This window comes from Physcomitrium patens, chromosome 4 (genome assembly GCF_059467195.1).
Source record: "Physcomitrium patens ecotype Gransden chromosome 4, ASM5946719v1, whole genome shotgun sequence".
Classification (NCBI taxonomy): Eukaryota; Viridiplantae; Streptophyta; class Bryopsida; order Funariales; family Funariaceae; genus Physcomitrium; species Physcomitrium patens.
Window position 1 is genome coordinate 19,356,741 of NC_143413.1, and position 22,827 is coordinate 19,379,567.

Here is a 22,827-nt window from a genome sequence, read left to right on the forward strand (position 1 = left end):
ATTCAAAATCTTCTCCATGAAAAACTCAAGTTCAGACAACGAGTCTGCGGAGAAACACTTGCTCTCATAGTCTCACCAGGAATCCATAGGTGCTTTTGTGGATCAAAAGTTAGGACATTTTGTGCTGATAGCTTTGCAATTGAATTGGTACAAAATCAGTGCACACCCATGTGCAGCTCGTATCCACTGCACAACATGGTCATTTGTCGCAGTCCAAGTAAAATACTGCCCAGGATTTCCACAGAACATGTATATGCATTTCATTCATTCATGTATGTGTGTGGGTATACAATAAATTTGACTTTTAAAATAATGTATTTTTTTTTTTCACTGTCTCCGGTTCAGGTTGATGATAAAGTCAAATGTAAAGTTGAGTATCAATCCTTGTATGCATGCAAAAATATCGATTGGAGTAATTGATGCATTGAAAGAGTCAAAACACAAGTGAATAAATATAAGAGATATCATTCAATTAATCCACATACGTCTCGTTTAGAAAAGACAGAAGCGCCACATAGAATTCAAGGCATCAGGATTTTGTTCTTCAGATTATATGCTATTTTGATTAGAAATCAATTTATAGCACAACTATTGAAAGAACTTCTTAAATTGTCGCATCCTTCAATTATCACCACAAGAATATCAAACAAAATTGAACTTGAATCCTCTAAAACGTCAAGTTTTACTACATTTGTACAGTCCTCGACTATGCCTAAAAAGGGCCACAGATCCTCAGGTGTTGCTTCCCCAAGTCTACCGACAGCCCAAGCGAGGAAGGGCGGCCAGGAGTCCTCACAGGTGGTCGGAGGAATCACAGGTTCCGACGCTCTGAAACCCAGACACTTTGCACACTTCACACTCGTTTGCGAGATTCGACGCTTGGAGCTCCCCTCGCAGTAATCGAACCTCCTACTGCAAAGCACAACGCGCTATTCCGTCACAGTGGTGAACTCGATGGGACATGGGCCCTGTACAGGTGACAAACAAAAGTACAGTACATGAACTGAGAGAAAAAAAGCAGCACACCCCTCCTCCAGACAAGAGACACAGGAGTACAAAGCGTGGTCCTACGCAGAACGAGGAACGATCCAGCTAGAATCAAAATAGGGTGATCGAGTGAACCAGTAGCTGGGCCTTGGGAAAGAACAGTTCCGGAAGGGGGCCACAGACTATCCTCGAACGGCACGCTGGAAAAATACACAGCTGAAACTGTGGCACGACAATTCTAACGCACCGAAAGCAACGGCACTGGTGGAGATCACGGAATGCGTCTTTCGAACGTGGAAAATTCGAGGCCAGATCTTCTGGGCCCACTTGCGCCAATTGGACGACACCTCGAAGGCGATCAGAAACCCGGTTCTGAAAACTTGCCTCGATTTCGCGCCTTCACAGCGTTATCACGAAACCCACTCCACCGAGACGACATTTGAGTACTTGGGCCACACGCGAAAACATTGTTCTCACAAGTGTCTTCCCTGCAAAAAAAAAAAAAAAAAAAAAAAAAAAAACTTCAATTAGGACATGAAAATCCACCGAGTTTTTCATGGGTTTTTTCCGCGAGAAGTGGCGTTGCGAGCCGCGGAGAGTCGAAGGCGATGGAGAATCGAAATCCACACATTCGGGTGCGAAAATCGAGATTGCACAGCCGCGCACTCCCGGCGTGCGCATCCCAAGAGGCCCTTTCCCAGCATTCCAGAGCTCCTCCAATGATCTCATCCATCCACATGTCTTCATCCCCTGAAGCTGACCCCCCGGGCAGCCCTCTCCCCTCAAACTATAACGGTCTCCCAATAAACGACCGCAGGTTAAGGCTCCTGTCCCCCATTCCCGCCCCGCCACGTATAATCGGGTCCCATAAGCGCTGACCTAGTCAGAGGGCCTCGGATGACGTGGCGTTCTCGAGGATTGTGTTTGCCTTGCTGGCACTATTCATCCTGCCACCTCATTCATTTGTGTAAAGTTTTGATTCAATCGAATATTTATCTCCTCCCCTTCTTCCTGAACTCTTCATTTTATTTTATTTTTTTGTTTCTTTGGAAGTTTATCTATAAAATCTTTAAACGTCTGAAATTATTAGAGGGTTCTATCTTCTTTGAAATTGCTCAAATTTAGTCCAAATTCGTATTCTCTAATCATTTAGTTCTTGTGTAGGTGTTCATAGGTCGCTTCCTTGTGAAGTACAAAACGTTTATGATATTTTTGAAAAAATTGACATTTTGTAGGGCAATGCAAACTTTTTGCCTGAAGTCACACTCCTTTAATGTTCCATAAATCCTCACAACTCCTTTTATATATATTTTCTGTGTCTTTTTAATACTTTATAAATATATTTCTGAGGGTATATATAACTATAAGTACCAAAAAGGCACAGAAAACTAGTGAGTCATACTGTATATGGAAGAAAGACCGTGAACATGCAAATATCCTGGTCCTTCCTGACCACAGAAATTGCACAAAGAGAATTAACTTACTCCTTTCCTCCCAAGATTAGTCATTCCTCACTGGAAAACAAACACTAATACTTCTCCATGGATACCAACTTCTCTGTCCCATTCCCTTCCTTCGTTATCTCCTTACAAACCCCATAAATCTTCCATTAGACTTTTGACACCAACTAACAAGTTTTACAATTATCCTACACAATCCAAAATATAACCCAGCACAGCATGTTTGTAGGTGGGAGTTATCTAAATAAGCGTGATGAATGACCTCTTCCAGAAAACTGCCTTTATTACATGCTAAAATGCATGCGCGGTCGAAGACCATGGCCGATGACGCGCCTAAGACGTTAACTGCCGCGGACGCGCGTCGACGGCTTTCTGGAAGGCAACGAATAGTGGAGGAGTGTCCACTGATGCGCGGCAGTTTGTGGTCGCGTCCCGGCCTTGGGCTATGGCTATGGCGACCGTGCTGATGGGGTGGATTGCACGAGCACGGGGCCAGGAGGGCTCCGCTGCCGCGGCCGGCTCCCGCTAGTTGATTTCTTCGTGGCTTATGCTCAAACCTCTCGAATCCTCTCTCATTTCTTCGTTGCAGGGCCACTTTCGGTGATCGGCCAGTATTCCTGCCCACCTGGCTCTCTCTCTATGGACACATCACAGCTTCCGTCATCGTCACCACTGTGCAAAGCGCATTTGATCTTTTGAGTCCCCCTATGCTCAACTCATTCAATGCTAATTCACGTGCGCAGCATTACTAAGCTGGCTTCGGATGCACGAACGGGAAGGACTGGAGCAGATAATCGGATCTGCTGCGCACTAATTTGAAAGTCGGAATTCGTCTATTGCATCACGAGATTAGGACTGGCGGATTCCAATCGTCCAGGGGGGGGGGTGGATTCTGCAACTATTGAGACGATGGTCGAGAATTAGCCTGTGTTTAACTTTGACGTGACCTGCATTCCTGGAGGTACAGTCGGAAGGAACCTGCAATCGGAGGATTCCTTTTTTTCGACGACTGGTCTTTGCTCGACTACTGGTACTCTTCTGGTAATCCCTAGGTAATCCAGCTAGAGGAGTGATTCTTTTCCAGCTGGGCTCAGCAGGAGCCTCATCTTTGCTAGAAGGTTCACACCCACCCAGGGGAAGTTCAGTGGCACGAAACAAATCCTCGACGTCCTCGACTTGGTGGTTTTTGAGTCCCGTCTTCGCACTCTTGTCCTCATTGGAGTGCCACTGACGAACTGGGTCGAACGGGTACTTCCTCATCTGCCATCTTTCGTGGCCCTTGTGCCATATTTATTGCCAATCGTAAGCGTGCCTGGTGCATTGGGCGCACACCTAGTTATCGGTAGGATATAGATGACTCCTATGATTGGTAGTGGGAATTTAAGCAGGTTTCTGTTGCGCAAATGCCTCTTGCTCGCGGTTGATTTTCTTCTGTTGGAGTTCAGGTATCGTCAAGAAATTTTACTCAATACAGGTATCGCTGGAGGCGAACAAGTTGCACAGTGTCAATTTGTGTAAGAGCAGGCCTCCTTCTCTGAGTGAGCTTCTTTGAGAGCGATAAAGCCGATGTTTGCATTGCCGAGAGCTTCTATCTCTGCAGTGTCGGTGCCTGCATAAATCTCCGTTTAAGGCTCACCCGCTCTCTACCAGTTTGATGCCTATCTGGGTCAGTTTATATAGTGTTTGGATGCGAGAAGGTATTCGCGAGCACAAGTAACATCAGTTGAATTCACCAGATTTAAAAATCAAAGGTTTCTAATGGAGGTTTGGATTAGTAGAAAATTTGAGTGGTGCTCGATGTTGTATAATAGACCATCCCCGGTACCTCTTCTTGCGAGCACTAGTACTGTAGCAGCATTGGAACGATTACCGCTCACAAATCTGGGCACATCAACCGATCATCTGGATTATGACGTAACGCTAATTGTCGTGGTTATTGCAGGAAAAATAGTTCTGTTCGATAGCTTCGTGTGGGTCCACTTCGGCTTGGAGCGTCGCTTTTTTGCTAATACGGAATCGTTTTTCGGTTAGATTGAAGGTGTCAGAAATTGTGGCGCTCAACTCTCGAAGCACTTCGGTTCAGCATTCTTGACGGAGGAGTCAGGGACTTGAAGACTTTACTCCACGTAGAAATAGGGCTAAGGAACACATGTGGAATAAACAATAAACGCTGCGACTAAATTGTTTATCAGTGAACCCTCCTTGACAATCTTTTCTCCTGCGGTCAAGCTTGTAAACCATGGAAAAACCTGTAGAAGGGCGAAGAAACAGTAGTGTACAATCAAATCATCTGCAGCAGGTAGAGCAGTGAGGTCGTAGAAACCCATCTGTCGTCAACGCATATTTGCAGAGCAATCTGAGCAGTGAAATATGAGCTGGCTGGAGAGATCATTCGGTTACCCGGATTGCCGTCAGCATAGCGATAGTGTGTATTATGGATACCCTAGAAATAGTGTGGGTCCCCAGGAGCTGTCGAGCTTTTCGCCAAGCGGCTCAAGGTGGTGGGAAAGGGGGCAAGTAGAGCTAGACTTTGGCAGTTCCCGGCCGTGGCGAGATTCTTCCATCTTCGAGGTAATAACTTTGTAAAGCAATGGATGGCCAGCAGTCCATGTTAATTCAATCAACTCTGTGGCAATCTTGTTACTTAAACAAACCCTACTGACCTGTCCGTAAACGTGCAAACTTTCATCAGGATCCGTATGCCGTCGATGTATATCAGGACATGTACCCAAACTGGGGCATGAGCCACCCCTACCGAGAGGGCGGGTACTTGTACGAGGATGAAGGTTACTTACGCGATACCAGCCGATACATTAGTCAACACATTGGAACGACCGAGTTTTGCAATTCTGAGAGTGACAGATTCCGAGAATTTGGCCATGGCAGGGTGGCGTATGAGCCCCCAGCAGCTTATGATGACAGTAAGCAGCCGCCGCCGTTATTTCATTTTTTCGGCAACACTAGTGCTGATCTTTGATGGCCATCCTTGTGCTGTCTCCTAGAACAGACTTGATTTTCAATATCGATAGTTGGAGAACCGTGAGCTAGGGAACTGAATCAGTGTCTGCATTTGAAGTCTGGCACTGACACCAACGAGTTTGATATCGTAGGAAAGTACTGGACATTCAATTACGAGGAGGATTATGACGCGAGGAGTGAGGCCTTAGCAAGGGCCATGCAAGAAAGCTTAATCCTTGAACGGAATCCAGCTTCACATGGTACCCCTACTGATGCGCGTTCTCCGCATTCGGTTCCGGCTCCAGCAAAAGAGTATGAGTTTACTTTCCAATCGCCTGAACTCATAATGCTTCCTCCAGCAGTGACGATTGCATGTTGAAGCATTGGAGGGAGCCTTGAAATGGACAGGCTCACAAAACGTTGGATGTGGAAATTGTTTCCTAGGCTGACAGTTAACGAGTGCTTCGCGCAGGTCTGGAGGAATGCCGACATGTGCTGGTTGTCATCGCACGCTTGGGTCCGGAAAGTTTTTGACTTGTCTCAACCAGGATTGGCATCCGTCTTGCTTTTGCTGCCTGTACTGCCTCCAGCCGATCGTAGATCAGGAGGTACTGAGCACTGCGTTCTAGAATGATATCGTTCAAATTCCGTATTTTTGTCACATTCCAACTTTGATATCCCTCGATCGGTAGATAAGGAGATATATTATCATTTAACCAAAGGTGTGCAAATGGAATTATGCAGTTCTCTGTGCAAGAGAGTGACCCCTATCATCGAGTCTGTTACAAGAAGCTCTTCCATCCCAAGTGCGAGATCTGCTACAATTATGTATGTTTCCCTCACCTTGGGCAACTTCTCTCTTTTGTATGGATGTTGTTTGATGCTCATGTTTGATTAAACACTTATTATGGTGACCCCAAAAAAGCCTTTATGTGTATGGACTGTACGGTAGCAGTGAGCAGCTCATCTCAACGATACGGGAATCCTAATGGAGCTTTGCAAACAGATTCAGGCAAACGCTCAAGGGCAAATAGAGTATCGGTCCCACCCTTTCTGGAACCAGAAGTATTGTCCATCGCATGAAAGAGACGGAAGTCGATGCTGCTGCAGTTGTGATCGCATCGAGGTACGTTGAAAAGAATCGTTCAGTTCTTGCTGTTCGCTTTCCGTCTTAGATGTTGGGTTCAGACTCTATTCTACTTGTACTTATCCTTCACAGTGAACTTTCCGGAGTTGCTATTTAAATTGTCCCTTCCATGAGAATTTATATGATGCCAAATGTGCAGCCAGTAGATCAACGATACCAAAGCTTGCCAGATGGTAGGAGAGTGTGTTCAGAATGCCTGGAGTCCGCAATGATGGCCACCAAGGACTGCCAGCCTCTCTACCGCGACATTATAAGATTCTACAGCGACATGGGCATGCGAATCGAACAAGAAATTCCTATGCTTTTGGTGGAACGGGAGGCTCTCAACCATGCTCGTGAAAGCGAGGAGGGAGTGAGTACCCCTGCTCTCAGTGCAAATATGCGTGACGTGGGCCAGTTTCTTATCTCCTGCAATTCCCTGTGAGCTGTGTTTTTGGGGTTTAGACTGGCGGCAGCTGACTCACAGGGTATAACATTCTACTTGTCACGATTGCAGGGACACAGTCACGAACCAGAGACTCGAGGCTTGTGCTTGTCGGAAGAACAAACCTTTCCTGTAAGACAACGAAAATCCTTCTTCGAATTGAATCTGCAGCATTCACTGCAGTTCATGTTTTAGAGAAAGAAACCCCCAATTATATTTATATATATATATATATATATATGTCTTATTGGTAATCCTGAATGAATGGAGTTCTATTTTATAAGGTTTTGGGACGTCATGGGGAAATGAGGCAACAAACACGACATTCCGAAGTTACGGCTATCCTTGTTCTTTGTGGGTTACCTAGGTATGCTCTCACCCTCACTCGTAACTGAATTTCAAGGCAAATCTCTACTGCATGGTAAATACTTGGCTCCAGAGAGGGTAAACACTAGACGTAGCTTCCTCCTACGGAACCACACTCTCATTCCAAACGAGCTTATTTTGGGGCTGTGCATCCAAATCGTGAACCTGGGTGTGCAGGTTGTTGACAGGGTCTATCCTAGCTCACGAACTGATGCACGCATGGATTCGTCTTGACGGTGAGCATACTTTTACATGAATTTTACAACAGCCACAAGGGTTTGTTGCAATTAGTCGGGGATAGTGAGAAATCACCAACTAGAGAGGACTTTTGGAATTCATTTTGGACGGTATGTTTCGTACATGCAGGAAGATTTCCGAATTTGGATAATGTCATAGAGGAGGGTATATGCCAAGTGATTGCTCACATGTGGTTAAGCTCGGAGCTTGAGAGCCTCACGCGAAGAGGGGGGTCGCCAATCAGCAAACGCCTTGGAGAATTTTTCCTGCACCAAATTGAAACTGACTCGTCGCCTACCTACGGGGACGGTTTCAGAGCTGCTTATGCGGCAGTTGCTACTTATGGACTTACGAGAACCTTACACCATTTGAGGCACACTGGCGAGATAATTCGCTAAATGGCCTCATGCGTATACCCTACTTAACAATCTGTGCACATAGTTATTCTCTCGCTCTCTGAAATGCCAGCAATTGCCGTGGATATTCCTCATATTCAGGTGAGGTATAGAGGGTTCTTACATGGAAGGTAAAAATGAAACGTATTTCTGGAGAGTGGAAAGTGCCATCGGGGGGTCAGGAGGCCTTCCGGCTGAGAGCCAGTGAGCGATAGGGCAGATGAATGCTAAAGATCGATCGATTGCAGATCGAGTGAAGAATCAATGTTTGATGTAAAGTCTAATCAAAGAGCCCATGTGAGAAACTTCCTCAGTTTCGTATATTATACATCCGAGCCTGCATTCCCCTTCCCCTGTGAAACCACTGACTTGTCTCTTCCAACGCTTTATGGCCCACATGCATGGAGATAGCAATGCAACATGCGAAGTCGCTGCAGAACTATTCCTGTCGCGAACACGCACAACATTGCGTTACACAATACCGTAGGAAAATGAAACGACAAGCTGTCTCTATCATTCGCCCACACACCCACCCACCAGTGACCACTAAATCGAGCTGCACTGACATTGGCGTCCTCCAATTCAACCATCTCTGACAACCTGTCGCTGCTGACACTCTACCCAAATCCGAATCCTGGTTTAATATTCCCACAATCGTTGGGCATTGCAACCGCAGAGAGAATAGACACCAGTCCTGCACGAAATTCTGAACCCTACTCCTGAGCGCAAACAATTGAGAAAATCAACGGCACGTTATCTCAAAACTCTGAAAAAAAACTCGACACCCAGATCACTTCACATCACTAAACCCGGCAGTCGGATGCGCAACGCACGCCACAAAACATCGGGACCATGGGAAAAAAAATCCTTTTAATTGAGCGCATCAATTGAGCACATCAGGAAGATGCCGCCGCGGCGAACTGTTCCGAAACCGTCGCGCGCTCCTCTTCCATTCCGCGGATCCTCATGCTGACAGCGTGGCACAGCTGCCGCGAATCCGGGCTGGACCCGTCCATGTCATCAATGCCACTTGGCCTGCTTACGCCACCTCAGCATGTCGGGAAAGACCACGTGGCGCGTTATTAAGTGGTACACGTGACCTATAGCTTACGTGTCACGCCACATGGCCATGTCACCGGAAATCAAAGTGAACACGTGGCCCTCGTTACGACCGATGCTCTCGCAAACATTTATTAGTGCAGGTGAAAATTGATGTGTCCTTGATGGGAGTATTTTGATAAAATTACATGGGTTCTGATTGAATAGGGTAGGTAATAAATTAAGTCTTGTTGCAGTTACGAGGGCCAGCTGTGTTTGAGAGAAATTGTATGGTATACTCAACATTTAAAGTATTCTCAAATGTTTTCTTGTTCATTGTTTCCTCATTTATTTTTTTCAAACAAATAAAACAATGGAAAAAATAGAAAAAAACTTTCTTTTAGTAACGGAGTCTGGATGATTTTTAGAAATTGTCTTGTTTTCTCTTACATGAGTTTTCAATGGTATGCTTTAATGTGGTTGCAATTTAACATCAAACGAAATCTTGTATTGAATCCAATATGATTAGTTATTTATTTATTTATTATTTATTATTAATATTATTTTCTGTTGATGTAGCAGGGTGGTCATCAAAAAATGCATCAATGTCAGTTCACTCTCTTTTGGTGTTTAAATTTGATAAAGAATTCACATTTTTGAACTTTCATCAGAGGGGATAAATTTGTTCTCGATTTATTGTTGAATAGCCTTTGAACTGTAACTTTTCGCAATCTACAGTAAAAAATTACAAAATAAAAAATGAAATTGAAAATAAAAGGTTATTTGAATGTTGGATTTGAAGATTTTCTTATTGGGTAAACATTTGATTTGTAAATTAGTTATATTCAACGCACAGAACAATGCTATGTAAATGCTATGTTACGAAATAAATAAATAAACAAAACCTTGCATCAAAAATTTAGTTCTGCATTTGCATTGTCACCTTGGAATTTTTTTTCTTCTATTTTTGTAATACTTAGAATTTAAACCAAAGCATGTGTCCTTGAAAGTTGTGTAAACATGCACATAAACCAAAAGAAAACATATCAAGTTCATTTATTCGTAGTAAAATTAATTATTCGTTTCAGGTTATCTTAATATAATTGATATTTTTCACATATTCTGAATTTTAAAATAAATGATCAATTTGCATTATACATTGATTAAATTTTATTCCAATTGTGATTTCCTATATTTTTAGTGTTTTATTCCAAAAACTTGAAAATATGATACTTTCTACATCTATATGACATCATGTATGACCTTTTGAAACAAAGATGTATTATATTTCATGCTTAACAATTGGTGTTTAAATAGTATTTTAATAAGGATATAAAGGTTATGCTACATGAAACGAATTCATGCCAAAAATAAAATCACTTGGCATGTGTAGAGAAGAAGAATAAGAAAAGAAAGCGTTTTTGATGACAGTGATTGTTCAAACAAACACGTAGTAATAGAGTTTTTACATCAAATGGCTCTATTACTCAACTTTCTCTATTTGATCATCTTATCCTATCTTATTTTTCCTTAAATACCAATGAATTTTGCACTGGATTCGACTTTTATGATTTCCGCAGCTTCCAAAAGTGACGGTTCCAACATCATAGTCTAAGTGTAATTTTACATTTTATTTTGGTACTCTTCACACCAAAGTGAATGAATGAATAAATAAAAAGGTACCACAAAATGGGACACATTTTCTCGTACCAGATAGAGGCAAAGTCCATGTTGAGAATCGTCCCTCAATCCTTCGAACTGCTACGGTATTGACTTGCCCATTGACCCGAACATAAAAAGCTAAAGCTAAAGTAAAAGGCGTGGTAAATTCACAGTAAGACGCATTAACCAACCTGGCCCCAAAACACACACTTGCTTAGGACCCTGACAGAAGACAAAATCAACCCAGAAATCAGAAAGACACGCACAGTAATAAACCACACAGGAGAACCCACCGAGCACGACGCCCTTGATTAGGGTCCCAATTGAAACAACCAGAGGGAATCCAATGAAGAAGCCCTCACCAGCACAGAGCACAGCCTTCAAGGGAGAGCGAGAGTGAAGCAAAAACACACAGAAAGTGGGGGGGGGGGTGGGGTAGCAAAATAAAATGTTCACAATGGGGAGGTACAGAGGAGCACGAGACTAAGCAAGACCACGCCCTTCGTGGCTCCCCCCACCACCCCCCTTTGGATCTAGCGCAGTGAGCTCACGGCTTACGGAACTCGGACGCAACCCCCGCTTCGTGGGTAGTTGTGGGATGTGACTCCATGGCACTACATTCTCACCACCATCACCACTCTCTCATGCTGGAATCCTGTAGCAGCGGCAGCGGCAGCAGCAGATCTTGTGAGAACTAAAGACCCGGGTCAGCGCGGCGGCGCCAGCAGGGACAAATTTGTGAGCAGCAGCTTTGATGGGAGCTGCTGCTGGTTTCTGCCACGACCAGAACTGGACGACGGGAGTGGCAGAACCGCCAGCCAGGCAGACAGTGTTGCGGGTGGGCGAGCGAGCTCGGACCAGGAGTCGCGCGGCCAGGCCACGCAATCGTGGCCAAGAGCTTGCGGCTGTCGGCGGCACGTGAGGCTGCGGCACTTGGATGAGATGACCATGCGAGGACGGAGAGCCACGAAGCGGACGCTGGGATGGTAGCCTTGGCGGATTTTGGTGATGCGAGGTCGCTGCAGTTTGTGCGTCGTTGGGATCCCGCCGTCAGCGCCACGAACGGAGTGACACTTTTTATTTTCTGTTTTTACTCTCGCGGGGTTGGGTTGGGTTGAGTTTTATTTTTCCCACCTGCTCCCCTTCATGAACGGCAACGTATTCCATCGGATTCCATCGGATTAGTTAGGCAGCGCCACGGACACTTATGTTCCATCGCTACTGGTGTCAGTTCCCATTGGATGTTACCGCAACCTCAGGGCCATATCCGTCCTTTCTCTTCCGTTTGTGGAGCTACTACTTTATGGCTTGAGGTTTTGGTCGATGTGAGTGCAGCGCGGGCAGAGTTGTGTGTTGCGAGCACGAGTACGAGGGATTAGCATGAGTCTGGATGGTAAGCCCTGGAGTGGAGAGTGTGTGATGTGCTTGTTTAGGTGATGAGGAGAAGTCAATCGCTGGAGGGCTGGTCCTTGATTGCTTGTTTGGTTTTGGTGTCGTCGGGAGTAGCTACGATAGAGCATCTGTCTATTTGCAGGTGATCGGTCTCAAAGATTTCGATATATCCGCGATTGTTCGCGATGCCTGGCGTTTGAGACTGCAGTCGAGAGGACTGTAGTGGCTCAAACTGGAGTGTTGCTGTCAGTGCAAGCTGTTGTTGTGCTCTGTCGTTCCTAACGATTTATTCAACTGATGTGTGTTCCCCGTTTATTCTCTCAGGCGCCATTGCTTAGACTTGCAAAGCAGAGTCTTCTTTACATCTTCTTTGCAAATTCAGAGGGCTACGCGGAGTTGTTGTGGGGATCGCGGACGAGGTGAATCCTCTTCTCAATTCTGTGACAATCGCTGTGAGCTTGAACATACGAAACGATGACTCTGAACACTTTGCGGAGATTGGTGCTCGCTGTGCCTGACCGGAGAAGCAGGAGATAGCGGACGGACGAAGTCTGAATTTTTCCCCTGCAAACGAAGTCTGATTTTTGGAGTGGAACAATCGGCTTGTGACGATGAGCTCAAACGGGATTTCTCGCTCCCCTTTCGGAAACTTTTCCAGCGCAATCACCAGGCGCACCTCAGCAGACGTGGACAAAATCGAAGGCTTGAGGTTGATCGAGCTCCCTTACTCGCCCTTAATCCGCAATGATCACTCCGACACGGACGATTTCGATGACCTTTTCATCTCTCCTCGGGATTATGGAAGCCGGCAAGCGTACTTGCGTTCCTACACCTTCACGAGAGCGGAGCCAAAGGCGCCGGAGAAAATCAAGAAATCGTTGCTGCGTTTGAAAGCCGCGGCATGGGCTGCCGTGGCTTGTAAATACCGGCTCCCGCTGCGAGCTCGATTACTGAAAGAGAGGATGCTTATTAAAACCTCAGAGTATCTCAGCAACGGTGTGCACTACTTGCGTCCCTCATGTGTACAGATGCCCAAATGCTTGATGGCTGGAGCCTAGTCGTCACTCCTCTCGGAAGAGTCGGGACATTTCTCGTCGCCAGTCTCCAATCTTCCACAGATTGAACCCAGCTCGATGTACTGTCGTCGTATTTACCCATCAACGCTCCTGCCGAAGTCTTCCGCTGGAGCGAGAGAGTGATTTTTGCTGCTTTTTGCACGGATTGCTGCAGAGAAGGGCCCACGTTCGTGAACCCGTCATCCGGGTATTTTTTATTTTGATGATTCTGACACCCAGAGGAAGCAGTTTTGGAGTGAATGTTACGAAATTGCCTACTGGTGATTTCCAGTCGTTGCCGCTAGTATGCGAAGCTTGACAGAGCCGCCACTCTAGTAGACGTTTCAGTTTTCCGTAAATATTTTTTTTTTCTCCGTTCGTTTTTCCCTTTTTTAAGTGTTCATGTGTTCTTCTTACGGGTTGTTGCCAGTGGCAGCAAGTAACACAATTTGAGAATTGTGTACTGTTACCATTATCTTTCGATTTCTGCTCTCGCTTCTTTAGTTTACACGTCTGGCTCATCTCTTGACTAAGTGGAAAGTAATATATCTTCGCGGAACACAAATGGCTGTAAACAAGTGTGTTTTTTTTTCCTGTCGAAATGAAATGGTGCCGTGCGTGGTAATATTGGAATGTACCATGATCTCGGTTTTCAGCTCCTCGGCTCGCAATGCAAAGAAACACGCATGGTTCAGATGAAGACGAAATACTCTTTTTGGGCGCAGTGTAGCATGTAGCAAATATTTGCGTCTTCTCATTTTTTTCTAAAAAATATATCTGTCGGTTCAAAGTTTATGCTCTAGCATTCCAATCTACTGGATGGCAAGACTATCGTTGTTTACCAAGGGCCATGATGCTCATTTTCAAGCCCATTTCCAACTGAACCCTTTCCTAAGATCACTCTACAGGCGCACATGCACCGCTTATTACGAAACTTAGATCAATTAAAACACAACAAAATCTTCACATCATGGTTGGGCGTCGAAGAAGTTGCTGATTCTCGGAGAATACATTTGTAACCACTGACATTACTCCCTTACTTCGAAAAATATGACAAGTTCACAGAACTCGGTAAACCCTTCTACATTACAAATCAGATGTCCACTTACTGGACAGATTGGAGGGGACTAACTGCAAACCGGCACTTTCCTCTACGGATAAACACTGTCTAATGTAAGGAACTGTTTTCTGAATCTTCCCCCGATGAATATTACGTTCATGTGGACAATCATAATAAGCGTAAGCCATCTGATAGCAGAGATCTGGAGTCTGTGCGCGGGTACATGAAACGGAATTCTTTTTCATTTCAACAAACCAAGGAATGATGGCTCCATAAGCCTGCGCTAGACCTCCGAATGTGGACAATGGGGTAATAAGAAGCTTGTCCACAAAGCTCAACAACAGGATTTCTATCATTGCCATGACGTCGTCATCTGAACCAAATCCTTGTTTCCCTCGGTGGGTCAGCTGTGTAACCATCACGGTCTCCCCTGTAGTGGTCTCTTGCTTATCGTACATCCTCAGAAGCTCTTCACTGAGAGCTGTGTGGAGAGAGGTCACAAATACCCGTATCACTTGACCAGATCGAGCGGTACGGCTTCCGATTCCTCGCTCATCCTCACGGACAGCGCCTGGGAGAATATTGTTTTCAGATATACATTGCTTCACGTGCTTATTTGCTCTCTTACTGGCCCTTTCGAAATACACTTTCCGACCGTAAAGGAATCGTACCTGCTCGTTCATGAATCCCAGTTGTCAATTCCCGGCCACATCCCTATCTACTTCGGAAAGCATCGTTGGAAGAATATCGTGCAGTATCGTGAACAAAAACATTCAAGCAAGAGAGAAAATCCATCTGCACAAACACACTCACGTACGCAGACAAACACACCTGTATACCGACACGAGTATCAACATTGGCGAATAGGGCAATGTCGTGCTCTTTCACTTGCTGCCATACGTTATCTCTGGGTAGCATCAGACTCCGCAGTAAGTATGTAAAAGTGAGTGATGGATCGGGGAACAGAGCCTCCAGAGCAGGCCGAAATGCAGGAACCGCGAAAAGCTTCGGAAGAAAATAGAGACAACCGGTGAAATGTAACCACGTTGCCTCTGCTAAGAATGCCTGCTCCGTGTCGCAATAAAATCTCGTCACTTCAGGGTCTGAGAACTCTACTTTCATTGCTGAAGGTGTTGGGACATACTTGCCACGTTTTGTGGCATCGACACCTGTTGGACACGTACAGCCCAAACAAGTTCATCGATTTCTTATTAAACAGGTACCAAAATCAACTTCGACAAACAACTACAGCTTTCAACAAAAAAATCATTCACGCTTGGCTACGCATGTATCAAGCAGCAATGAATACAAGACAAAATGGGAAACATAGAGAACCACGCCATCGGCACCCGTAAAAAGGAGATATCAAATATTCACATTCCAAACAGATATTTACAGAATTCTCCTTGCATACTGAGGTATAAAGAACGACATACCTTTTTCAAAATATCTGCTAGACTTCCAGACAGGATCCTCCAATCCAGTCAATCTTCCTAGAAAGGTGGACTCCGGGCCATGGCGCCCAGGAAGAGGAAAGCGTTGATCAAGAAGCCAGCTCGAACCCAAAAAGGGCTCACACATCGTCGATGAAATGAGGGACCAGGTGTTTATTAGTATGACTCGTTGTGTTAGGACAGCATAGAGTACTGCCGAAGTCAAAAGAGAAACCTTATTCCCCAAACCAACACCTCCAAGTTCCATGATCAAGAACTTGCAGCTGGAGGTTGCAGTTCCGGTCCGAAAAAATTCCGTGATGTCTCCGATGCTTCTCATGCAAGTACGATGGAGAGCAGCGTATTCCTCTAGCACCAAATCCCATTGAGGGTTTGGATCCAAAGGTTTTGTATGGGGTTTGCGTGCATAGCGTGGGCCCAACTCGGTCCGGGCCGCGCACGAATTGTGAGACCTCCATATCTTCCCTTCAAAATCACAGCATTAGAACTTAGGCGTTGAAGTTTATCGACACCAAATTAGCAGGGTGTAAGCAGATTCCCCGGTAAACGCAGCACTAGAAAATGGCCTACTAATCAAACGATACATATTCCTTGTATGACATTTCATTTTAAGCTTCTTCTAAGCAGCTCATGGCGATGATTTTTCAGGACGTCTATCACACCACAACCATTTCCATGTTATTTTTCTTCTCACAGAGAACAGGACCCCTACAAAAATGAAGGACGACAAGTGTACCTCGTTCTTCTTCACAAATCCCTGGTACAAGAAAGGTTCTGCAATATTCTAAAGGAAGAATCAACACACAACCCCCCCCCCCCCCCCCCCACTTGAACGGAAATATGGTTGAAATCTGAGATGGTACTCACTGGCTACTCTCGTCCCATCTAGACCTTCAGTAATAACTCAGATTTGAATGATTGGATGAACGATTCACTGTGAACAGCACCAACTGTGAAAAATCGCTGCGAAAACCAATCTCGGTACCGAGGTGCTCAATAAACCCTAACCCACCAGAGACCAATAACATGTACTCACTGCACAAGCAATCAAAGTCACTGCAATCCTCTATGCGGTTGGTTCCGAAAGCAAAAAAATCTTATACCTTGGCATCGGCATCGTTGAAGCTGACATTACTAAATGTTGTAGCGCTCCGAATAGCACCAATCAGAGCCTGCACAGGGCTCTCAGACGCCTCGCCTACAAATGAGACCGTAGGATTCGCATGAAATCCATTGTCCTGCGGGTTGGGAAGCTCAAAAGGCGACGGTGAAAGCGTGAATGAGAAGAAGAGCAAGAGAAATGCAGGTACGACGAGGTAACGGAAGAGCCCCCACTTCCTGTTGCTGCCCTTCATCCCGGTCACCATATTTCCTTTGGAACCATAAACCCAATCATCTACACATCACAAAAAAAACCATCGCTTCTGTTCTATTCATAAGAGGCTTCCTCCAACACTTCGATTCATCAGCCCACTTCACAAAATGTCCATGCAGAAGAGACTTCCTGCATCGCTTCGATCCGTCAACCCACTTCGCAAAATCTCTGTCCTTCACGATGGGTTGACAGACTTATTACAGACAGACTGTCGTCAAAACACCGTCGAGCTTTGTTGCCTTCTCGTTCAACAATTAGACGCAACATCAATACCACCTAAAACTAGGCCTATTTGCGCGCCTAGTCTAGGTACCCATGACCATTTATATTTTCCTTTTTTTTTAGTATTATCAGTGAACGGGCTCATGGAACTCTGAGAATTTAGGTGAGAGAGAGAGAGGCTCTGAGGTGGGATGGTTGCCTGTTGGTAGAATCAATACAGCAGGAAACTAACCTTTATCCATAGTGTAGTTTAGATACATCTGTCTCACCAAATTCTAACCTGTGCTGCTATTGTGTATGAGGAAGACACCCTCATTCTGCTCACACAAAAGGATGTGAACAATTAATTGGAGATAAGAGATAGGATTAGGGCTTCTTGGTCATTAGAACAAACAAAGACACACTCTTATATGATTGCGGCTTGAGAAGGAATTGAGGCCTTTCGACGGAAGGGCACTAGCACAAATTCCAACAACCACAACAATGTTGTTATATAATAACACAACTATATGGTGAAAGATAAAAATATGGATTTTATTATAAAAGAGTCTAATAGAAAGATATAGTAGCAAAACATGGATAAATGATAGGAAGGTAGTAAAAGCTTTTAGTATTAATGTTGCCTTTTCATAAATAAAAAAAGGTCTCTATTTACTTTGTAAGGCCACAAATAAGGCAAAATTAAGTAGATTAAAAAATTAAATCATATAGACGTCATTAGGAGGGAATTAAGAATAGATTTTAACAAAACCTACCTCAAAAGACCAAGAATTGATATTCAGAGAGAATTGGTTGTTAACTAGAGTCAAAATCAAATCCCAAGGTATAAAATTGCCTATCTACGGTAATTTTGAGGTTCTTTGGTTGATTGGAAAGCAAGATTTTATAGTAGACTAATGAATGATTTTTTGGAAGTTGGTTTTATGTAATTTGGAGCCATATTCAGTTTTTGAGGGCTTTTCAAAGTGAGAGATGTACTTTATGATTTTGGATTTTGAGAATTAAGACAAGGTTTATAATTTTGAAGATTATTTGACTATCATAGCATATTTATGAGTGAAATTTTGTGAGTTTGTAATTGTACTTGAAACAGCACTAGTCTATCTCAAGTGTCCAAGATCCTTCTAATCCACAGTAATATAAAACCTCATCACAAGGTAGGACAAACTCGACGAGAACAAAACTAAATAGAACTAAACAAAATGGGACTCAAATGATAAAACTGAGTAACTGGAATTAGAACAAAACAAGAAGATGTAAAATCCAATTGTATTAAGAGAAAGAATCTAAAGCCATACCTGACCAAATGCCCCAAAAGGTCGTAGCCAGTCCTATTTATACTTTGTTCTACTACCTTGGACTTTCTAGAATATTCCTAGATGATGGACTCCACTTAGATAATCACCTTAAACTCCTTTTAGAAGGTTCCATGGTAAGTCCTACCTAGATAACTGCCTTAAATTCTTTTTAGAATGTTCCATGGTAAATCCTATGTGGTCCAATAACCTAATTCCAATCCTAGAAATTTCCATAACTTCTCAAATATGGTTTTAACTATCTATCTTTATGTGCTAATAATACAAATATCTTATTTATATCTTATTACAATTAATCTCCCTTTACTAATGCAAAACATCCTCGTTTTGCTCCCAATGGTATCTCCAAATTGTCTCTTGGTAATGGGTGAGGTTTTTTGCAGGTTTTCATATTACATTGTTGATAGGATAATCTTTCCAAAGAACTTTGTACTAAAGTTGTGGATGTTCATTGCCACAACAAAGGTTGCAATGCTTCAAAATGCTGCCCAGTTCATGTTTTTGTTGATCATCAACTATAATTGGTGGTTGTGGTGGTTGATGTCAATCTGAAAAGTGCTTTGGCTTAGTATGAAATTCCTTCAATTGCAAAACATGGAGGACTGGATGGATCCAAATATGTGGCAAAAACTCGAGGTAATATCCAACATCAGAAATCATTGTAAAAGTATAAAAAGATCCAAGCAATTGAGGTGCTAGTTTATAGATTTGAATTGATGTAACAAATAGCAAGTTGGCATTGGAAAGTAGTACTTCATCATCCTCTCGAAAGATCTTATATTCTTGATGGTTATTCACATATTGCTTTTGTTGATTCTGTGCAATAAAGAAGTGGTCCCGTGCCTCTTGTAAGGCCATTGTAAGTTGTTGTATAAATTTCTCTATTGTCAAATTGTTGGTATCGATGGGAGAATGGAAAGTTACTAATGTAATCAGATATTGATTTGTATTAAGGAAAAATATTGAATGATCAGTACTTGCTTAAATACTATCATTGTAATCAAACTCCAAGAGTGTCAAGTATTCATCCCAATCATTATGACAAACCACCACAAATACTCGTAGCATATCTTCCAGGCCCAATTTGCATACTCTATTTGTCTATTTGTTTGAAAATAGAAGGTTATAGACATGGAAAGTTGTTTACCTAGTAGCTTAAATAAGATTTGTCAAAAAATTCTTGTGAAATATGGATCTCAATTTAAAATGATGATACGACGTAATCCATAGTGACAAAAGACAGTATCAAAGAAGATTCATATAAGTGCTAAGGCATCAATATTTAAGTATGCCACGATAAAGTAGAGTTGCTTCAAGAGTCAATCTACAAAGACGGCAATCGTAGTATGATTATGAGGCATTTATGGCAAACACATAATGAGATCCATAGTCACCTACTTCCAACATGCTGTAGGTAGCGGAATCAGCTGCAATAGTTCAAGAGATATTGTATTGCATGCTTTAATATGTTGATATGACTCACATGAGTGCACAAAAGTTCAAACATCATGATTCAAACTTATCCAAAACCATATCCTTGAGATCCATTCTAACGTCTTTTCTCACCCCAAATGTCCAGATATAGGAATGTCATGCCTCACTTGAAGTATATGCATTTGAAGTATAATATTGTCAGGTACATAAATTTGCTTCTTGAAATAGAACAAGCCATTACTAAGATTGTAATCTTGATACTATATATAATCCACCTTCAATTGATTACTAATCATCTTGAAATAAAGAACTTGATGTATAGTTTTTTTCTATTTTACTTCTTTGATTAGATTTAGAATGACACTACTAATGGTAGCGACTTCTATCTTATTTTATACTTCATCCTTCAAATATGGTCTTTGTGATAAGCTCTCTAGCACAATATGTTTAATCGCCTTTGCTTCTACTCAAGTTGGATATCAAAAAGTTGCAACTGTTCTTTTCAATAATGATGTGATTTTTTATTTATTTATTTATTTTTTCCAGATGCAAATCAAGTAGCAAGGGTTGATAATCAATCCAAAAAACCATTGGCTTCTTCAATAGATAGTGATGCCACACCTTTATGGCATGTATAATCACTAATTCCTCTCGATCACATATAGAGTAATTGCGCTTTGTCTTTTTGAGCTTGCATGATTTATACACCACAAGTTGAAGGTTCCTACCGAAGTCTTATTGAAGGACTACTTTAAAAGCAAAGTTGGAAGTATCAATGTCAAACATTGTCATATTACATTAAGACTTGCTTAAGAATGCATTGGGCACTTGGATGTAGAAGATAGAATAGAAATTGCTACAATAATATCCTTTCTCTAATAAAATATTAAATAAATTTTAATTAAATCTTAACAATACTAAACAAGCTTTAATCAAATTCAAAAGAAACCTCAAAGAAATTACAAGAGAAAAAATAAGAAATCTTAAAAGAGTTGAAAGAAAATCCACAATAAATCTTAAAAGAATCCTTAAAAATCCTAAAAAATATTTAAATAATTAAAAATATATCTTAAATAAATCTAAAGCAAGTTCTAATTTAATCTTCATTGAAATCCTAATGGACTTCAATCAAATTCTAGACAAATTTTAAACCCTAAATCAAATCCTAGACAAATCCTAGACAAACCCTAAATTCTAAACCAAACTTTAGACAAATCTTAAATCCAAAATCAAATTGTCGAAAAATTATAAATCCTAAACCAAATCCTATACAAATCCTAAATCCTAAATAGAATCCTAAACCAAATCCTAATTCTAAACCAAACCTTAATCAAACCTTAATCAATTCAATGTAATCCTAGTACTATTTAGAACCTCAATATCTATCAATTGAACCATTGATCTTACTTAAAAATTTACACACTTTTAAACAACTAAGTTAGCAATAAGCATACAAAATTTGAAGATAATTGTATATACCAAATGGAAGAAAAATCCTAAAATCTGCTTGGGTGTTGGTCGACCTCAGATTCCAATCTAAATGTTAAACTTCCAATACCAATATCTTTCTTTTAAACTATTTAATCGTTCTCAAATTTTACATATGTATAGCAAATCAAGTCTCTTATTTTTACATGTATTTTTTTTATATCAATCCAACTAATAGATTGCTAAAGATCTTAGAAATCCTAACTGCCTCTTAAAGTCCAATTTCTGAGACTTCAACCTACTTGAAATTCAATAGTCTTTAATTCAACAATTCGATCAAGTTCAAACTTATAATATACACTTTAAACAACTATTCTCATAAGTCCTCAAAATTTGAACTATAGATCTACTACCAAACTTACGAAATTCTCCAAAATGTAATATCTTTTTTATTTTATAAATTCCAGAGTCAACTAAAACAATTGTTACCTTCCAAAACTCTTGCAAAGTCATTATACACTTAAATCACCCAAAATCATTGCTTAAAAAAAACTTTTTAATTTTGACTCTTAAATCCTAATCTTTAATCTACAAAAGAATCCTTGAGTTGCCATAGGTGTCCAATTTTGTGCCTCGGGATTAGATTTTGATCTAGATTGATAATTGATCGTTTTTAGGTATCAAAATTTATCTTTTTTAGTTAATTTTTGTTAAAATCAATTCTTAACTTCTTCATGTGTTCATATTCTTTATTTTTCTAGTCTATCTTATTTTGTCTTATTTATGGCCATAGAAACTAAGTAGAAGCCTACTTTGTAAAAAGATAGGATTTACATCTTTAATTTTACATTCTTTTGGACTATTTTTTAATTTCTAAGATAATTTGCTACAATATTTGAAGTAAGATCTTCTAAAATATAATAATTCCTTCACCCTTTTTACTTATTAGTTGTCTTACATCACGATAGTATATAGAGAAGGTTGAGATCATACAGCTGTAATATTAAAGTAATAATGAGTACCTCCTTTAATCTATAAAAGGTACTTTCATAATAAGTTTATTAATGAGATAACAATGTATGAAAATTTCCGAAAAAAATTTATTCAAATGGAGCACCCTTCGTTAATAAGTATATCAATGAGACAACAATGTATGGAAATTACCGAACAAAATGGCAATAATGTCTAGCAAGGCCTAAAAATGAATAGACTTTAGAAGAATATTTGAAAATTGGTCAATCTTTTACTACTTTCATCTTATTTTGTTCCATATGCATGCCTTTGAAGGACACCACATGCTCCATAAAGGTGAATTATGACTTCCAAAGTTGTCACGGACATACACTTATAATTTAATAATTACTTATATGATTTAGATAAAAGTAGGTAAAAATAGGTTAATTCCATAATATCTTCT

The 22,827-nt window shown here is 41.7% G+C and overlaps 3 protein-coding genes and 1 long non-coding RNA gene across 7 annotated transcripts; 2 read left to right on the forward strand and 2 right to left on the reverse strand.

The window, feature by feature from the left end:
* Positions 1–449: 449 nt before the first annotated feature.
* Positions 450–1,748, reverse strand: LOC112281532 (uncharacterized). The gene is made up of 2 exons (XR_002969649.3): positions 1,123–1,748; positions 450–968 (listed from the first exon to the last, which is right to left on the reverse strand). It is a non-coding gene; the product is annotated as an uncharacterized LOC112281532 (long non-coding RNA).
* A 1,122-nt stretch (positions 1,749–2,870) lies between these two features.
* On the forward strand, positions 2,871–8,302 carry LOC112281854 (LIM domain-containing protein HDR3). 4 transcript variants are annotated; one of them, XM_024518803.3, is made up of 13 exons: positions 2,871–3,695; positions 3,893–3,961; positions 4,390–5,018; positions 5,140–5,368; positions 5,558–5,717; positions 5,878–6,013; positions 6,150–6,233; positions 6,412–6,531; positions 6,692–6,904; positions 7,049–7,108; positions 7,261–7,343; positions 7,520–7,578; positions 7,709–8,302. In XM_024518803.3, exons 3-13 carry the CDS (start codon positions 4,818–4,820, stop codon positions 7,975–7,977), a joined length of 1,614 nt encoding a protein of 537 aa, XP_024374571.1. In that variant the 5' UTR covers positions 2,871–3,695; positions 3,893–3,961; positions 4,390–4,817; the 3' UTR covers positions 7,978–8,302. The 4 variants fall into 4 exon arrangements, with proteins under 4 accessions (XP_024374571.1, XP_090106198.1, XP_090106199.1 ...); XM_090250072.1 differs by having other exon boundaries at positions 2,939–3,695; positions 3,893–3,921; XM_090250073.1 differs by lacking the exon at positions 3,893–3,961 and having other exon boundaries at positions 3,208–3,695.
* A 3,372-nt stretch (positions 8,303–11,674) lies between these two features.
* LOC112281685 (uncharacterized) lies at positions 11,675–13,780 on the forward strand. The gene is made up of 2 exons (XM_024518487.3): positions 11,675–12,067; positions 12,391–13,780. The coding sequence occupies exon 2, from the start codon at positions 12,678–12,680 to the stop codon at positions 13,122–13,124; it is 447 nt and encodes a 148-aa protein (XP_024374255.1). The 5' UTR covers positions 11,675–12,067; positions 12,391–12,677; the 3' UTR covers positions 13,125–13,780.
* A 338-nt stretch (positions 13,781–14,118) lies between these two features.
* On the reverse strand, positions 14,119–17,237 carry LOC112281684 (putative fucosyltransferase 8). The gene is made up of 4 exons (XM_024518486.3): positions 16,739–17,237; positions 15,618–16,095; positions 15,013–15,350; positions 14,119–14,852 (listed from the first exon to the last, which is right to left on the reverse strand). Exons 1-4 carry the CDS (start codon positions 17,000–17,002, stop codon positions 14,208–14,210), a joined length of 1,725 nt encoding a protein of 574 aa, XP_024374254.1. The 5' UTR covers positions 17,003–17,237; the 3' UTR covers positions 14,119–14,207.
* Positions 17,238–22,827: the final 5,590 nt, after the last annotated feature.

What these genes read in the sequence shown, in the direction of transcription:
- LOC112281684 (XM_024518486.3), bottom strand. Translation starts at nt 17,002, where the DNA reads ATGGTGACCGGGATGAAGGGCAGCAACAGGAAGTGGGGGCTCTTCCGT. An exon ending in TCAACGATGCCGATGCCAAG is followed by an intron (nt 16,096 to 16,738) that starts GTATAAGATTTT and finishes TTTGAAGGGAAG; the next exon opens with ATATGGAGGTCTCACAATTC. An exon ending in ATACTCGTGTCGGTATACAG is followed by an intron (nt 14,853 to 15,012) that starts GTGTGTTTGTCT and finishes ATGAACGAGCAG; the next exon opens with GTACGATTCCTTTACGGTCG.
- LOC112281854 (XM_024518803.3), top strand. Translation starts at nt 4,818, where the DNA reads ATGAGCTGGCTGGAGAGATCATTCGGTTACCCGGATTGCCGTCAGCAT. An exon ending in GCGAGATCTGCTACAATTAT is followed by an intron (nt 6,234 to 6,411) that starts GTATGTTTCCCT and finishes CTTTGCAAACAG; the next exon opens with ATTCAGGCAAACGCTCAAGG. An exon ending in CGGAAGAACAAACCTTTCCT is followed by an intron (nt 7,109 to 7,260) that starts GTAAGACAACGA and finishes CTATTTTATAAG; the next exon opens with GTTTTGGGACGTCATGGGGA.
- LOC112281685 (XM_024518487.3), top strand. Translation starts at nt 12,678, where the DNA reads ATGAGCTCAAACGGGATTTCTCGCTCCCCTTTCGGAAACTTTTCCAGC.